The 17,289-nt window shown below is 34.6% G+C and overlaps 2 protein-coding genes across 2 annotated transcripts; one reads left to right on the top strand and one right to left on the bottom strand.

The window, feature by feature from the left end:
* Positions 1-3,537: 3,537 nt before the first annotated feature.
* LOC127130712 (DEAD-box ATP-dependent RNA helicase 7) lies at positions 3,538-7,851 on the bottom strand. Its single transcript, XM_051059682.1, has 14 exons — positions 7,323-7,851; positions 6,822-6,956; positions 6,594-6,734; positions 6,370-6,481; positions 5,961-6,031; positions 5,714-5,868; positions 5,513-5,624; positions 5,306-5,407; positions 5,153-5,213; positions 4,892-5,060; positions 4,720-4,816; positions 4,523-4,617; positions 4,220-4,353; positions 3,538-4,078 (listed from the first exon to the last, which is right to left on the bottom strand). Exons 1-14 carry the CDS (start codon positions 7,746-7,748, stop codon positions 3,885-3,887), a joined length of 2,004 nt encoding a protein of 667 aa, XP_050915639.1. The 5' UTR covers positions 7,749-7,851; the 3' UTR covers positions 3,538-3,884.
* Positions 7,852-16,212: 8,361 nt separating this feature from the next.
* LOC127103528 (uncharacterized) lies at positions 16,213-16,869 on the top strand. The gene has a single exon (XM_051040783.1). It carries the CDS (start codon positions 16,213-16,215, stop codon positions 16,867-16,869), a length of 657 nt encoding a protein of 218 aa, XP_050896740.1.
* Positions 16,870-17,289: the final 420 nt, after the last annotated feature.

The raw sequence follows: 17,289 nt of genomic DNA on the forward strand, positions 1-17,289 counted from the left end.
GATGCACTTTAGCACCAAGAGGCACTATCATTTGACCATCCTTAACTAACAAATCGAAGATTTCGTCACATTTTGTAACGTCGAAAGTGTAAGTTTTCTTAGGAAATTTATCATTCTTCTCTGGTTCAATAGGGTTTTTTCCATTCGACGGGGCCAAGACCTTACAAGCGTAAGGTGACCCATGTTTCAACTCAGCAAGGTCGATTTCATTTTCGTCGAAGTCTAAAGGCCCATTATAGGACCATTCGTCATCATTACTGAATTCGACGTAGGCTACTCTTTTATTCTTATTTGCTCTAGCCTTTTCTTCCTTCAAGCTTTCTAACTGTCGAACCCTATCATCCAGTTGGGCCATATCTCTCAAATACTAGGTGTCTAACTTTTTCCTGATAGAATAGTCAAGGCCCCCAGCGGCCATTTCAACCAATTCATGCTCTGATACCTGTGTAAAACACCTAGCTTTGAGTAATCTAAATATATTTAGATAGTCATCAATTGGCTCAGTGAAATTTCGTTTAATATTGGTCAATTCCTTAAGACTTATCTTTGTTTTCCCCGTGTAAAATTGCTCATGGAACATTCTCTCTAACTGATTCCAAGTATGAATCAAATTCTACGGCAAGGTGGTGAACCACGTGAAGGCATTCTTTGTGAGAGAACTTGGGAAATATTTTATCCTAAGGTTTTCTTTGTTCGAAATGTCTCTTGCATCTATTAAATATCTAGCCACATGTTCGATAATGTATTAAGTATTATCCCAAAAAAACTTAGTGAATTTGGGGATTTTTATTCTAGGGGGTGTTTCTGTCTGTAGGATATATCCCGGCAAAGGTCAAAGTTTACCCCATTTCGAACCATAATCCTTTCGACCATGGCTGCCAGATTGTTATCTACTACCATATCATCATGTCGAATCTGTCGTATGACATTATCAGCATTTTGGTTTCTATTTACCATTATTATCCTTGGCTCTCTCTCCCTGGGAATTTGTGGTTCATCCCTAGGGGGTTCGACTCCTACTCCCTGATTTACCATCTCTGGTGGCGATTGATTTTGTGGAATTTGGTTAATAGTAGGGTCTTCTTCGAGGGTTACCCCTTGGTTTTCCCTTATCCAATCCCTCGGCCGGTGTCGATGAGGCTGTGGTACACCCAAGAAGTCAGACATTCGCGCCATCTGCTTTGTCATCTGCTAAATTGATTGTGTCGTATTTTCAATCAAAGGATTTAATACGGTGGTTAATGTTTGGGTAAGCATTTGGATTGTATCATGGTTGCTTTCGTCTGTTTGTTGTCTCCACACTACTGCGGAATTATCGGTAAGGCTGGGTATTTGTGTTTGGTATCCCAAGCCTAAAGATTGGTTATTTCGACTCACGTTAACCCCAGATCCTGACCCTTGTAATGGGGAGGTTATGTTAACAACTGGTTCTGAAAATGTCGAAGCAGCGTTATGTAAACTTGCCATCACTGAAGTTGGCATTCCATATGGTTGTTCTCGGCCACCAAAGGGTATAGAGAAACCAGGGGGTATTTAAGGCCTATTTAGAACATTTCTAATCGGCGGGGGGTGGTAGGAGATCCCCTAGGCCCAATGTAAGTCAAAATAGGTTCAGTATGGGAAATCAAATGCGTAGGCATCGAACTTGCCATAAATGGTATCGATTCAGACACGTGCATTGTGGTCGTGTTCGCCCATATCGAAGAAGAAGGGGGTGGTACATTGTTGGTTGATGGATTTTGAGAATTTTGGTTATTTGATGCATTTAAATTCGCCATTCTCCTAGTGGATCTTCTCATTGGTCTGTGTTCGTTGGTTGTGGCTACTTTACCACTTCTTAATAACATACAACGAATTCTTTCAAAAGGGAGAAGATGACTGAATAACCATAATCGAAAAAATATGAGAAAAAAATCACTTTTCAAGATCGTTAGCACTGTCCCACGGGGTGTGCCAATTTGTTTACCGTAAAAATTGGTAAACAACTGTTGATCTTCCAAATTACTAAATTTGGTTACTTACAGGATCGATCAGATTGATCCTGGGACATGTGCTAATTATTTGTTAAAGTGAACATAATGAACATAAACACTTCGACAGTGTTTGCAATAATAGTGATTCGTAAAGATACTAAAAAAAATAAACGAATAACATAAAGTAAAGAGAATGTTGTAAAAACAAAGATAAATGGCAATAAAGATAAATCATTTAAATAAAAAGATATTTCTGAAAACAAAAGATGAATTGAATTACTTCAAAGTAAATGATAAAGGTGTAAATCAAACGTACATTTCTCAATTTACTGTTTCTCTACACACGGATACTTGGTAAATTTTAGGCTTTGTACACACTTTGAACACACACGATCCTAGCACTAAGACCTTTTACTTATACTAATTAAAATAACCGCTTCTAACGGTCTTTCTATCATATCGAGACAAATGGCGCTTTGCATGGATGCAATTATCCACTATGCTCCACGTGTATCTTCAGCAATTCAGATAAGAACAAAAGTTCCCTCCCTCCTTTATTTGAATTTGAATCTCTCGTGAAAACGTCTTCAAACACAAAAATCTTTCTAAGTTCCTGCAGCATCTTGACCCTTTCATCAAGGCATCTTCGACTAGAACTCTCAATATCTGATCTAGTCGAAACATCTTCACAGAAAACTCTATTTCTTAATTCCAATATGATCGTCGAAATTAGGAACTAACACATTCTCGCATGAAACACATTTTTATAGACTACCCCACTTTGCAAGAGAACAAGGTCAAACAAAGTCTTCTCATGTCTCTAGCAAAGATCAACTTGCAAACATTCTTATAAGTTTTACGCTAGCGAAATTTGCTAAAATTGCGTCCAAGATAAAAAGTAACTTTATCTTGACTTTATCTTGAGGGAGCATATCAAAAGATAATTATGGAGAATATTTTCATCAAGAAAATGTTCTAATCGTTAAGTATGGGTTTAAGTGATTACTACACATTCAACGTCATACATATATATTATTTATAATTGTATTATATATGTAACTTTGTACTAGTAATGAAAATAGGGTTATCTTTGACATGGATGGATGTTTTCAACAAGCCGAATCAAATAGTATTTGCTCAAAAAGGTTGTCAAAATCTGTGACATTTTGCATGTTTTTCCAGCCGAACTGGACTTGTCAACTCTATGATAACCATATAGGACAGTCGTAATTGCAATTACATATAATGTCCCCTAACAACTTCAAGTAGGGATAAGGTCATTTAAGTGAAGATGTTATGCAATTAAATAGTTCATGAACCTTAGTTTTTCCTAAGTTGTGGTAATAATGTGAGTACACGTTTTATGCTTCTTTGTAACTAGTGGTTACCAAAATAAATTATAAATAGTGTTTGTTGATGGTTTATGCTTCTTTGTTACACCCTGTGGTAATACTGTTACTAGAGGTAATAGCAGTGTATAAAAGTAATTAGTGGTTACAGCAATAAATTATCGTAAATATAAGTCTAACAACTTACACGAAAGCAACAGTGTAAAGAATGAAAATTCAGAAAAACATAAATTATAGAATATATATTCTTTCTATTGTCTTTGTCAGCAATACAACTTTAATATCAATTCTACAAAAACAACGACCTAATTCTTACAATTTCCTGTAAAAATTCAAATTGAAGAGACAACACAAAACAAATGATAAATAATGGATGGAAAAATTAAGTCCCTAATATTAGGGTTCAAGGTTCAAGCAGCTATCAAAATTGTAGTGGGTGGGATAAACATTCCTTGTGTTATTATGCATCCATGTTGGGTAGAGTATAACAATAACACAGCACTAAACTTCAGTGGCACCTAATTTATAGCATGTGCTATTTTTCTTCACTCTAGCCCCGCTTTTACCATCTACCTCCCCCTCTGCCTCCACCAAAACCTCTGCCGCCACCACCTCGTCCTCTACCAAACCTACCAAACCCTCTTCGATTAGCAAACCCACGATCACCGAATCTGCCCCTACTTGCTTCCTCTCTTTGTTGTAAACTAGGCAATTCTGTTGCAACCTTTAGGCTTACATTGACAGCATTCTTCTGACCTGAGCACGAAAAGATACATATGATTGATTACATGATTAAGATAAGGATGCTATCATAATATCTATATGAAGGAATGGCAAGTGAAAAAATACTTTTTAATGCACACAAAAAAATTCTAGTCAGCTATGAAGAAACTTTACCGGCAAGAAATGCATCCAAGTCCTTGACTGGTACATCAAAAACAGCACCCTGTCCATCTGCAGTTAGAGCAAGACCTTGCACCCCGTCAACCTTATCCTCAGGTATGAATCTCCTCAGGGTTCCAAATGCAAAGCTGACAGTAACGATAAAAGCATAAGTCAAACACAAGGGAAAACACACTGGTGATATTTAAAACATTGATTGTTTATAGTTAAGAACATTATTTATAACAAAAATGTATTTTTAGAGAATCCAATGTAAACGGGCCCTAAGTTACTAGTTTAATATAGTGAAGTTCTTACGATGGGGTGAACATGGGTTTTCCTCCCTCAAGAATTAGTGTAACGTAATTCTCCATGGAAGTCAGCAGTGATCTTTTCTTTACCTCGGTATACCCCTGCAAATAAAATTTCCCCACATCAGAGAAACGCATTTAATGGAGACTTCATAATTAGAAAAATATAATTATAAGAAAATAATGGAAGGACATTGTACTCACAACAGCCTTGGCAAGAGCTTTTGCAAGTAACTCAACAGCTGTTAAACCAGAGTTGTTCAATAGTTCCTCAGCAGCAGCTTTGAATGAAGGAATCACACTGCATTCATGACCCATGTTAGCAGCAAGAGTGTTAATAGTGAAAGTTGATTTACATACAATATCACCAGCATACCTATCAGACACATCAGAAATCAATTCAGCCGCTTCCCCACCAATAGCTTTGGCAATTTCATCAGGCTGAGGAGCAGATACGTGTTCAAATTTAATACCTGCTTCTCTTTCGATTTTAGATATATTTGACCTTCTGGGATCATAAAGCATTACAGCAACTCCAGTGTTGCCTGAGAAGAACAAAACCAACTATATAAGCCAAAACTTCTGCAAGAATATTAAAATAAAATTTCCACTATAAATAGACAAAATTCAAATATACCAGCTCTTCCTGTACGTCCAGATCGATGAATATATGCTTCTACATCCCGGGGAGGCTCACACTAAAACAAATTAGATTCAGAATATCAGATAAAAGGATATATAGGAAATGGAATATTGTAATATATATGACATTATAATTGAACAAGTGTACCTGGATAATCAACTGAACATCATTGATGTCAAGACCCCTGGCTGCCACATTGGTGGCCACCAATGTCATGAATTTACCAGACCTAAAACCTTTCAATGTAATCTGCAAGTAACAGGAAACAGTTTATATAGAACAGTAATAAGGACAAATATACATAATCTATATTGACTTATCTACAAAGCATAAATATATCAATTCATGGCTCACCTCACGCTGTGACTGCTGAATGTCACCATGGAGAGCTCTTGCTCCAGGCAACAATCCAGCAAGCTCGGAAGCAGACTCCTTTTTCTCTGCAAATATAATTGTTCGGCCACCACTGAAACAGACCACATGCCAAAATATCAATTTTGAAGTTTCAAAACATGCATCATATTATTAAGTATTTAATGAATGATTAAAAATCACCTGCTATAACAGCGAATAATGTCAGGGATAACTTGAGCCCTGGCAGTACTATTACAAGGAAGGATAATATGCCTAACATTGGTGCTAGCCTTCATTTTCTCATTACCAACAAGATCAGCAGTTGCCTTGTCTGCTTTAAGAAACTTCTTAGAAATCTGTCAACAAAACCAGATAAGGGAACAGGTTCAATATAACACCAAATAGACACCATGAATTCAGAATAAGAACAAATTTTACAGGTGCATACTTGTTGAACCCAGCTTGGCAAAGTAGCACTGAAAAGAAGCGTCTGAACTTTAGTAACATCTTGTACCTTACCTGCAAACATCAAATATGAGAACATTGCAATGCCAAAATGTAATGCAACTTAAAATTGAGCAACCACAAAATGAGTGATGTGAAATAGACAGCTCCACAGTGGATAAATGGGGGAATCATTTTAAGCCAATGTTTGCTGGGTTTCAAGAAAACAGAAGAGGCACTTGGAAGAGATAACTTGGACAAGTTACAAAACATAAGCATTTAGACCAAGTGTTCGAAATGGCTAGTAAAAATAGATTAAAATACACCAATAAGGTGTCTTCAACATAACCTCGTCTTCTCTCCACAATGCAAAACCGTCATAAGCCAAATTTCAACAAAAACAAATCAAATACCTAGAATAAGTTCAACATCATCAACAAAACCCATCCTCAGCATCTCATCTGCCTCATCAAGGACACGAAACTTTAGGTGACTCAGATCAATATTTCCCCTCTCGATATGATCCTGCAAAAAAATAATCACTTGAAGTAAGTGCACACTTTCTGCCTAACTAACAACTATGTTCATAAAAAGAAGTCACACTTAACAAAACACTACAACTAAAGTGAGTAATTACCTTAATACGCCCTGGTGTTCCAATAACTATATCAACGCCTCTACGAAGCTTAGCCTCCTGGGCTCCATACGGAGCCCCACCATATACAGCGCAAGCAGCCAATCCCAATGACCCACCATATACTTCAAAGTCAGCATACACCTAACAAACAACAAATCACAACACATAAATATCTATAAATAACATGACAGATTAAAAAACTAACACACTGGTTCAGGTATAGCATACCTGATTGGCCAATTCCCTGGTAGGTAAGAGAACAAGAACACTTGGAACTCTCCCATAGCCAGTCTTTCTAACCAATTTTGCCAGTCCATTTGTCAGTGACTCCAATATGGGCAAAACAAATGCCAGAGTTTTTCCCTGTATTAAATTAAAACCAATTATTTCATAAGCTAATTTAGAGATTAGTCTTAAACCCTAAAAAATGTTAAATTACTTAATTATTAGAAACATGTTAATCCAACTAGTTCATATGTCTAAATTTCAACTTTTCATAATCCCTCTAAAATCACCATCCTTAAACCCTAAAAACATGTTACAATACTCAATTTCTAAAAAATTATAAACTTACCAAAAAATCATACATCTATCATCTAAAATCACTATCCATAAACCCTAAAAACATGGCAAATTCCTGAATTTCTTTTAAAAAATCTAAATTTTACCAGAAAAGCATACATCTAATCAAAATTTTAAGAATTAAGAACAAGGAAGCCAACCACAAACCTGACCAGTCCGAGCACGACCAACCAAATCAGAACCATCAAGAATAGTATTAAAAGTCATGGCTTGAATAGGGAACAAAGCCTCAATCCCCTTCTCTTTCAGCTTCAGCTTCAACGGTTCCGAAATTCTAAAATTCGAAACCGCATTCGGATCATCCTGCTTCACAACAGCTTCTTTTTCCACATCCTCATCTTCCACCTTCGCCTTTTTCTTCTTCTTCTCCTTCTTAACCTCAGAGATAGTTTCATTCTTCACCTCATCATCATCGGAACTTTTCTTCCTCTTCTTTGAAGATTTCTTCGCCGTTTCCTGGTCGGAAGCGACGTCGTTCTGAAGCTTTTCCTTCTTCTTCTTCATTGATTTTTGCTTAGGGCTGTCGATAGAAACGGCAACGGCTTCGTCGGTGATGGGAATTGAAGGAACCATAGCGAGAAACGAAACGCGGCGTTTTGGTTGTGAGGGTTTTTTTTCTCTCTTGCTTCGGTGGCTGTGAATTGCACAGCTGAAGCAAGAGATTTAAGAGGAATTGTTCGGAAGAGGGTTTTGGGCTTTTATAGGTTTTGAGATTGAGTTCTGAGCGTTGGATTTTGAAACCCTATTTTGTTTTTAATGTAGGCCGTTTGATTTTGTATTTATTTATTTATTTATTAGCTGAATCTTAACAGTGTCTCACTCTCATGTTTTCGTTTACTTGGAGACCAAATCTTTTTTTTTTTTATATAGGGTTATAAGGTTAAAAATATAGTAGTACTAAGCAAAAAAAAAAAAGTTATAAATATCTTTGCAAAAAGCTTTTCTTTTTGGGGGAGTTTGTTTCTTCACCGCACAATTAAATGTATAAGAATCAAATCAATCACTAGAGATCCAATCTAAATAAATAAAATTGACTTTATTTTTGTATGTTCAGAATCAAGCAAATATAGCACATCATTCACAAGTGACCATCCATATGAATCAAACCATTAATTTTTATTATTATTTATTTTATTTTAATTTCTAAAATAATTTATAGTGTTTCAAGAAAAATGTTTTATTCTAATGGGTTGGTTGAAATAAGTTTTTTAATTTTTAGACACCCTAATTTTTTATACCACATTATTTTTAGACTTTAAAACCGTGTAGAAGTGATTGGAGCAACAAATTTATATAGTGACATGTGTTATACTCATGTATTCTACCTCAAACGCTAGACTTGTCAATCAGTGTATGTTTCTTAGTCCGTCAAGAAACTAGATTATAACCAAGGAAAGTGCAAGCATTTGATGTTGACCCTTTATTATTTGGGTCAGATGCATAGTCAGCATTATAAAACCAAATAATTGTGATAATAATGGTGATGTTAGCTGGAGCAAGTAGAAGACCATGGTGAGTATTCCTTATAAGTATTTTAGGATTATTTTGACAACCTTCTAGTGATCTTCAAAAGGATTAGAGAGAAAAATGCACATTTTGTTCACATCAAAAGATGTTTCAAGTAAAATAATTGTAGCATATTGTAGATCAAATACAAAAGACCTCAGCATGGTTGGATCATTAACATTGTTTAAGCTTATCTTGTGAAGTTTAGTGTTATAAGTCATCGGTGAAACAACATCTATAATAGTGGCCATGTTTTATTTATTAAGGAGATATTTGAAATGGTTGATTTGAGATAGGATAAGATAGAAATTATATAGGTGATGCACTTCTATGCCCAAGAAATAGCCAAACCAAGTCTTTTAGATAAAATGAGAGATTGAGTTTGGTAATGAGTTGTTGAATTAAGGTTTTATATGTGTCAATAATGTTTAGCTTATCTACATAGACCAAGACAAATGTGCATTGAGAAGGTGTGCAATATAAATAGATAAGGAGCACATTTGGTGTTAGTAAAGTGGAGTAAGAGAATAACCCTTTTTAACATGTTAAACAAGGCTCTTGATGCCTGTTTGAGGCCATATAAGACCTTATTAAGCTTGAACATAAGTTTGAGTCATTCTTCTCAAAACCAGGGGTTGTACCCTGTATACTTCTTATTTAAGAAACTTATTCTGTTTTGGAACTAAAAATGAGGAGAAAACAACAGTGATTGCGGATTGCTACTTCCGATGCGATGGAGTGATGAAACTTATTCTGTTTTGGAACTCAAGCTAGTATGTGAAGAAGAAGAGTGAAGTGAAATTGAATTTGAAACTTGTTACCACAATTTGGTGTATAGAGGGAGAGAGAGAGAGAGGGAGAGAGAGAGAGAGAGAGAGAGAGAGAGAGAGAGAGTAAAATATCGAACTAGTTATTTGTTAGCCGTGATTTGCGGATAGTGGTTAGATGCACTTGCAGTTTAGATCTCTTGTGATCATTAGTATCTTAATCTTCGTGTGTTGGGAAAACTCTGGAATGTGTAACACCTCATTTGAATTATCTAATTTTATAGAATATTTTAATTGCATTGTATGTGTTTTAAATGGTTAAGTAGTATGGGAGCCTTGGGTATGGGATAGTGTCCCTAAAATATTAGAATTTTAAGTGAGAGGTGCGATAGTAATTAACGAGAAGTATGGAGTATTCGACACAATGAGATTAATAGTATTACTATTACTATTAGATTTAATTAAATTAATTTAGTAACAATTATAAATAAATTTATATTTATTTAAAATAACAATGATAATATAGAGATAATATTGCTTTTATTATTATTTTATTGGATAGTTGCCTAATGATACGATTTAGAAAACTATATATATATATATATATATATATATATATATATATATATTGACTTTTTTAGTTTAATTTAATATTATAGTAATAATAATAATAATAATAATAATAATAAGATCTATAAATAAATTTAAAATAAGGGATTTAGTTGGTCTACTTATAAGAAGGTGAGGAAAGTTGGAAACTTACGTTAAAGAATTGAAAAAAGAAAGAGCTAAGGCAAGAGGCAATGGTGAGAAGAAGAAGAATATCACCATTGTAGAAGAGCTTTGAGCTTAAAATTCTAAGGTAAGGGGAGAACTATTTCTACAGGGGTGTCTAATCATGAGAGGATAGTTAGGGGCCCTTACCTTCTTGGGTTGGTCTAATGTCATATTACGATTGTTGTTGATTTGTGACCATGATTGTGAGGAATGAATTGTAATTGTTATGGCTATAACAGTTGATATTTATTGATGATGAATTTGAATTGTTACTGAATTTTATGGTTGTTGTATGTTAAGGGTTTGAGATATGATTATGATGATGGTAGAGTATGAAATTGTGAATCTATTGGTGTGATTATATGAATATAAGTAGTGATTGATACTTGTATGTTTATGATTGAGTTTAAAACAATAGAATATTTTTGGTGATGATTTCATGGACGTTTGTGGGGTTGGAGAAGATGAAAATCGTGCTGAAAATTTTAGAAAAAACAACAAATTTTTGGGACCGCCTTCGTGCACGGTTTTGATCATAACTTTCAAATCTTAAATCATTTTGGGACGGGGTTTGAAGCGTTAAGTAGTTGAAATAGAAAGATATAACTTTGTTTCAGGAATAAAATATTTTTGGTGATGATTTTATGGACGTTTTAGGGTTGGAGAAGATGAAAATCGTGTTGAAAATTTCAGAAAAACAACATCTTTTGGATAATGGTTGCGTGCATGGTTTTGATCATAACTTTCAACTCGTAAATCATTTTGGGACGGGATTTGAAGTGTTAAGTAGATGAAATAAAAGGCTATAAATTTGTTTCAAGGATAAATATTATTGGTGATGATTTCATGGATGTTTTGGGGTTTGGAGAAGATGAAAATCGTGCTAGAAATTTCAGAAAAACATCAATTTTTTGGTAACACCTTTGTGCTTGATTTTGATCATAACTTTCAACTTGTAAATCATTTTAGAACGGGGTTTGAAACATTGGGTAGCTGAAACAGAGGACTATAACTTTATTTCAAGGATAAAATATTTTTAACAATTTTATTAGAGGTCGATAGCAGGTGTGAAAGAAGTGTATGATGTGACGAATATGGATGAGGTTCGTATTAACAAATTATTTGATGTGTTGTGAATGATTGAGAGGGCGTGTTTGATTATATTTAGTGATCCACAATCAATCACATAATTGCAACCATGGATAACATAATCCACCATTTTGGACTGCCACCAATATAATCAAATACACTCTCTCAATCATTCACAACACATCGAATAATTTGTCAATACGGACCTCGTCAATATTTCTCACATCATACACTTCTTTCCCACCTCCTACCGAACTCTAATAAAATCATTAAAAATATTGTACTTCTGAAACAAAGTTATAGCTCTCTATTTCATCTACCCAACGCTTCAAACTGCATCCCAAAATGATTTACAATTTGAAACTTATGATCAAAACTGTGCACGAATGTGTTACCAAAAAGTTATTGTTTTTCTAAAATTTCCAACATAATTTTCATCTCTCCAACCCCAAAAACATTAATAAAATCATCACCAAAAATATTGTATCCTTAAAACAAAGTTATAGCCTTCTGTTTCAGCTACCCAACTCTTCAAACCCCGTCCCAAAAGGATTTACGAGTTAAACATTACGATCAAAACCGTGCACAAAGGCGTTACCAAAAAGTCGTCGTTTTTTTTAAACTTCCGGCATGATTTTTATCTTCTCATACCCCAAAAACCTCCATAAAATCATGACCAAAAATATTCGGTGGTTTTAAACTCAATCATAAACATACCAATATCAGTCACTACTTATATTCATATAATCACACCAATAAATTCACAATTTCATACCCTACCATCTGTTACCTTTGATTTTCGACATAGATATTAATGGTAAGTAAGACACAAAGGCATGCCATGGCGAGATGGGAAGTCCAGCATGGTTAATCGAGACCATAGGTTGATTTGATGACTTTGACCTATTGAAAGATGGTTTGGAAATTTTCGGTCGAATCTTGAAGTCAAATACCAGGGGGTATTTATGGAGTTTGGACTTAGTGAAGTTTCCAATATTTAGGTTGATTATTCTGATTAGTCGAATGAGTCAAAATTGAATAGGATCATGTGGTTATTCAAAGACACGTGGAATTTTGTTGAAGACAATGGTTGCATGGAAGCAAAAACATGGTGCGATGTGTTTAGTCGACCGTTGTAGGCGTTTATTTTAGACTAGTATATAAGTAGACATTTGCTTATGTTGTAAGGGTCTATAATTGTACTCAAAATTCTACAAACTCAAAGTATTTGTGATTGAGAAACAAGTGAGGAAATGTATGAATGTGTTCCACATTTATAAATTTCAAGTATTTTACATAAGTCATTCCTACATTTGAGTTACTTTCAGTAATTTTATCTTTTAAAGTCTTTAAATTTCGATTTCAGTCATTTTACTTTCAAAGCCTTTACATTTTGATTCTAGTCTTCAAATTATTATCCTTTAAATATTGCATTTCAATTTTGATAGCAATATGTTGTTCAAAGGTCATGATTCACACAAATATGTTTTGGGATATTTTTGATTTTGATCCCTTAAGTATTAATAGAAACATGTTTTGTTTATCAAATTTCCCAGTAAATACCATCATCATAATCATCATCCCAAACCCTTAACATACAACAAACATAAAATTCAAAAAAAAAATCCATCATCAACAAATATCAATTGTTATAGCCATAATAATTACAATTCATTTCTCACAATCATAGTCACAAATCAACAACAATCATAATATGGCGTAAGACCAAACTAAGAGGGTAAGGACCTCTCACTACCCTATCATGGTTAGACGCCTTTATAGGAATAATTCCCTCTATCTTAAAATTTTAAGCTTCAAGTTCTTCTACAATAATGGTCTTCTTCTTCCTACCATTGCCTCTTGCCCTAACTCTCCCTTTTCCAATTCTTTCACGTATGTCCACAACTCTCTGTTCTCTCCTCGCCTTCTTATAAGTAGACCAACTAAATCCCTTATTTTTAATTTTTAAATCTTATTATTATTATTACTCTAGTATTCAATCAAATTAAAAAATCAAATACTAATAATAATCTCTCTCTCTCTCTCTCTCTCTCTCTCCTCTCTCTCTATAATCTCTATATATATATATATATATATATATATAATATATATATATAGAGAGAGAGAGAGAGAGAGAGAGAGAGAGAGAGAGAGATATTATGAATCATGTCATTAGGCTAATTACCCAATAAAATAATAAAATAATAATAAAAGCAATAATATCCATATATTATTATTGTTATTTTAAATAAATGTTAACTTATTTATTATTACAACTAAATTAATTTAATTAAATTTAATATTAATATTATTAATCTCATTGTGTTTAACACTTTCTATTTCTCGTTAATTATTACCACACCCTCACTTAAAATTATAATATTCTAGGGACGCTACCCCATACACAAGGTTGTCGTACTACCTTAATCATTCAAAACACATACAATACAATTAAATTATTATATAAAATTAGATAATTCAAATGGGGTGTTACAACTCTTTCCCACTTAGAATATTTTCGTCCTCGGAAATATACCTAATAAAAACAACTTCGGATATACTTCTCGCATCCGACTCTCCAGCTCCGAAGTCATATTTCCTCCAACAACTCCTCCCCAGACAACTTTCACTAGAGCAATCTCCTTGTCCCTCGGCTTTTTCAACTCTTGGTCCTCGATCCTCACAGACAATGCTTCTACCGTAAGGTTGTCCCTCACCTGCACATCATCCATCTGAATCACATGAGATGGATCAAGAATATACTTCTAAAGTTGTGACACATCGAACACGTCATGCAAATTTGAAAGATCGGGTGACAAGGCCACTCTATAAGCCACAATTGCAATTCTCTAAGAAATCTGATACGAACCGATAAACTTAGGAGTGAGCTACTTTGATTTCAGTGCACGTCCAACACCAGTCACATGATTGACTCTTAGGAACACATAATCACCTTCCTTAAATTCCATATCTTTCCTTCTCTTATCATGGTAGCTTTTTCCCTACTTTGTGATGCTTTCATTTTATCTCAGATCAACGTCACCTTTTTAGTACTTTGTTGGACAATTTCTGGTCCAAGTACAATACTCTCACCAGATTTATATCAACACAGAGGTTTCCTACGCCTCTAACCATACAATGCTTAAAATGGTGTCATTCCAATGTTAGAATGAAAATTGTTATTATAAGTGAACTCGTTCAATGGCATATGATTATCCAAAGTATCTCCTTGTTTGTGTACACAAGACCTCAACAAGTCCTCTAATGACTGAATAGTTCTTTCTGTATGAGCATCAGTTTGCAGATGATAAGCAGAACTCAACCTCAGCTTAGTACCCAAAGCTTCCTGCAAACTTATGAAAATCGTGCTGGAATTTAAAAACAACAACAACTTTTTTGGTAACACCTTCGTGCACGATTTTGATCATAACTTTCAACTCTTAAATCATTTTAGGACGGGGTTTGAAGCGTTGGATAGCTGAAATAGAGCGCTATAACTTTGTTTTAGGGAAAGATATTTTTAACAATTTTATTAGAGGTCGGTAGCAAGTGGGAAATAAGTGTATAATGTGACTAATATGGAGGAGGTGCGTATTGAGAAATTATTTGATGTGTTGTGAATGATTGGGAGGATGTGTTTGATTATATTGGTAATAGTCCAAAAGGGTGTATTATGTCATGTATGGTTGCATTTGTTTAGATCACTGAATATTATTATAATTATTGTGTTAATTACATTATTACCCTGTCATATATTATTGTTGATATGTTGAAGGAGATAAGTCATAAGTTGGAAGGGGGACAAAAGACTTATCCAGAACTCAAAAGGGGGAGCTTGGGATTCTGAAGGGGGAATCAGGTTCGTATGATGAACCATTGATGAGAACTGGTACCACATGCATTGTATAATTTTGTCGGGTCTCATTGCATTATAATTATATTGTGGTTATGCATTTGTTGTGGTGAGAATGTGATTCTGAATGAATGTGATTTGTGTGTATAAATACTATTATCTTAATTATTATATATTGTTTATTATATGAATGAATTTCTCACCTCTTTTGTGTTTGTTGTGTTTATGCTCCCTCAGAGTAAAACAATCAGGTACCTGAGTAGTTTGAGATCTACCTCACGTAGCTATCGGTCGAGTCTACTAGTGGAGTTGCTCTGATACGTAACATCGGGGAATGAGATGTTTTATTTATGTTATTTTGTTATGAATTTTTTAATTTAAAGTAATTATTAAACCACTTCAGGCGTGGATGATTTGTTGAGGCTATGAATACCATATTTTGTTAATTATGTTGTTTGGACTATATTTTTGATTAAATGAAGTAGCATTCATACTTCTTGGATTGTGAAGTGACATTCTACTTTGATAGAGTTATATTTTATTTATTAATTATTGAGTCGGGAAGTAGGGTGTTACATAGTGGTATCAGAGCAGGTTGGTCCGTCCGGCTAGGTGTTATGGTGTGTCAGTAGTGTATGATTGGTGTGTGAATACGACCGAGTAAAGTTTCTTCTAATCCTTATTTTTTGATGTTGTTCAGAATATGTATGGGAGAAATGATGGTGTTATTGCTGCCTCTTTGCAAGCAGTGGCTCAAGTTGTGCAGAACAACCAGAATAGACAGAATGTTAAGTTTCACAACTTGGGAAAGTTCCAGAGGAGTAACCCACATACCTTCAAAGGCATGTATGATCTGGACGGAGCGCATGCTTGGATAGAGGACATTGAAAATATTTTCATGGCTATGGCGTGTACTGAACCACATAAGGTGAAATTTGGCACACATATGCTAGCAGAGGAAATTGATGATTGGTTGAACAATACACGTTAGAGACTGGAGGCTACAGGTAATGAAATCACTTGGGTTGTATTCATAGGAGAACTTATGGAGCGTTACTTTCTAAAATACGTGCATAGGAAGAAAGAGATCGAGTTTCTAGAGCTAGAACAAAGGAATTCTATTGTTGTTGAGTATGCTGCCAGGTTCGAGGAACTTGTGAAGTTTTGTCCATATTATAATGGTGTAGCTACAAAGGCTTCTAAATGCTTTAAGTTTGAGAATGGGTTGTGTCCTGAGATCAAGCAGGGCCTTGGTTATCAACAGATTTGGTGGTTTCTGGAACTGGTGAACAAATGCAGGATTTATAATGAAGACATCAGGGCTTGGTCTTCCCATTATAAAAGTATGAATGAAAAGACGGGAAAGCAATTGAATCGTGGAAAACTATATAGTTCTATAGCTGACAAAGGGAAACATAAGGTTTCACAGGGTAAAAATCCAAGTGGGGGAGGGACTCCTGCTTCTATCAAATGTTATAGGTGTGGTGGTGCAGGACATGATGTCAATGAATGCAAGAGTGATGAAAAGATTAATGTTGATTTCAAGACTAATGTGCCAAATTGTTACAACTGTGGGGAACCTAGTCACATCAACACCCACTATCAAAAGCCAAAGAAAGCTCAATTTGGAGGGAAAGTGTTTGCACAGACAGGATCTCAGACTACTAGTTCCGATAGGTTGATTCGAGGTACATATTGTTGAATAAAGCCCTAATAGCCAATTTGTATTGGTTATATTTGCTTTTGTATCATGAATTTGATATATGTTATTTGTTATTATATATATACTTATAATCAGGCATTGTATTTATTATCTTACTTTTATATCACATAATAAAGTCCTTAGAATAATTAGTTTGTCTATTTACCTATTAAGTGTGACTTAATCGTGAGTAGACTGATGATTGTATCTCACAAGTCATGGATATGAGATATCAAGTCTTCATGTAGGTATAAATATTAAGAGTAATTCTTTCATTGGATTTACCCACCATGAGAATACTACATAGTTTGTTATGCAAGTGTCATAAGTTATTCTCATAGTGATAATGGTGTATACCATCCTTCGATCTGAAACCACTATGGACCCTAGATGCGGACTCAAGTACTTTATTTCCAATCA

The sequence above is a fragment of the Lathyrus oleraceus genome, chromosome 1 (assembly GCF_024323335.1).
Source record: "Lathyrus oleraceus cultivar Zhongwan6 chromosome 1, CAAS_Psat_ZW6_1.0, whole genome shotgun sequence".
In the NCBI taxonomy this organism is placed as follows: domain Eukaryota; kingdom Viridiplantae; phylum Streptophyta; class Magnoliopsida; order Fabales; family Fabaceae; genus Lathyrus; species Lathyrus oleraceus.

What these genes read in the sequence shown, in the direction of transcription:
- LOC127130712 (XM_051059682.1), bottom strand. Translation starts at nt 7,748, where the DNA reads ATGGTTCCTTCAATTCCCATCACCGACGAAGCCGTTGCCGTTTCTATC. An exon ending in CCAGGGAATTGGCCAATCAG is followed by an intron (nt 6,735 to 6,821) that starts GTATGCTATACC and finishes GTTGTTTGTTAG; the next exon opens with GTGTATGCTGACTTTGAAGT. An exon ending in TGATGTTGAACTTATTCTAG is followed by an intron (nt 6,032 to 6,369) that starts GTATTTGATTTG and finishes TGATGTTTGCAG; the next exon opens with GTAAGGTACAAGATGTTACT.
- LOC127103528 (XM_051040783.1), top strand. Translation starts at nt 16,213, where the DNA reads ATGGAGCGTTACTTTCTAAAATACGTGCATAGGAAGAAAGAGATCGAG.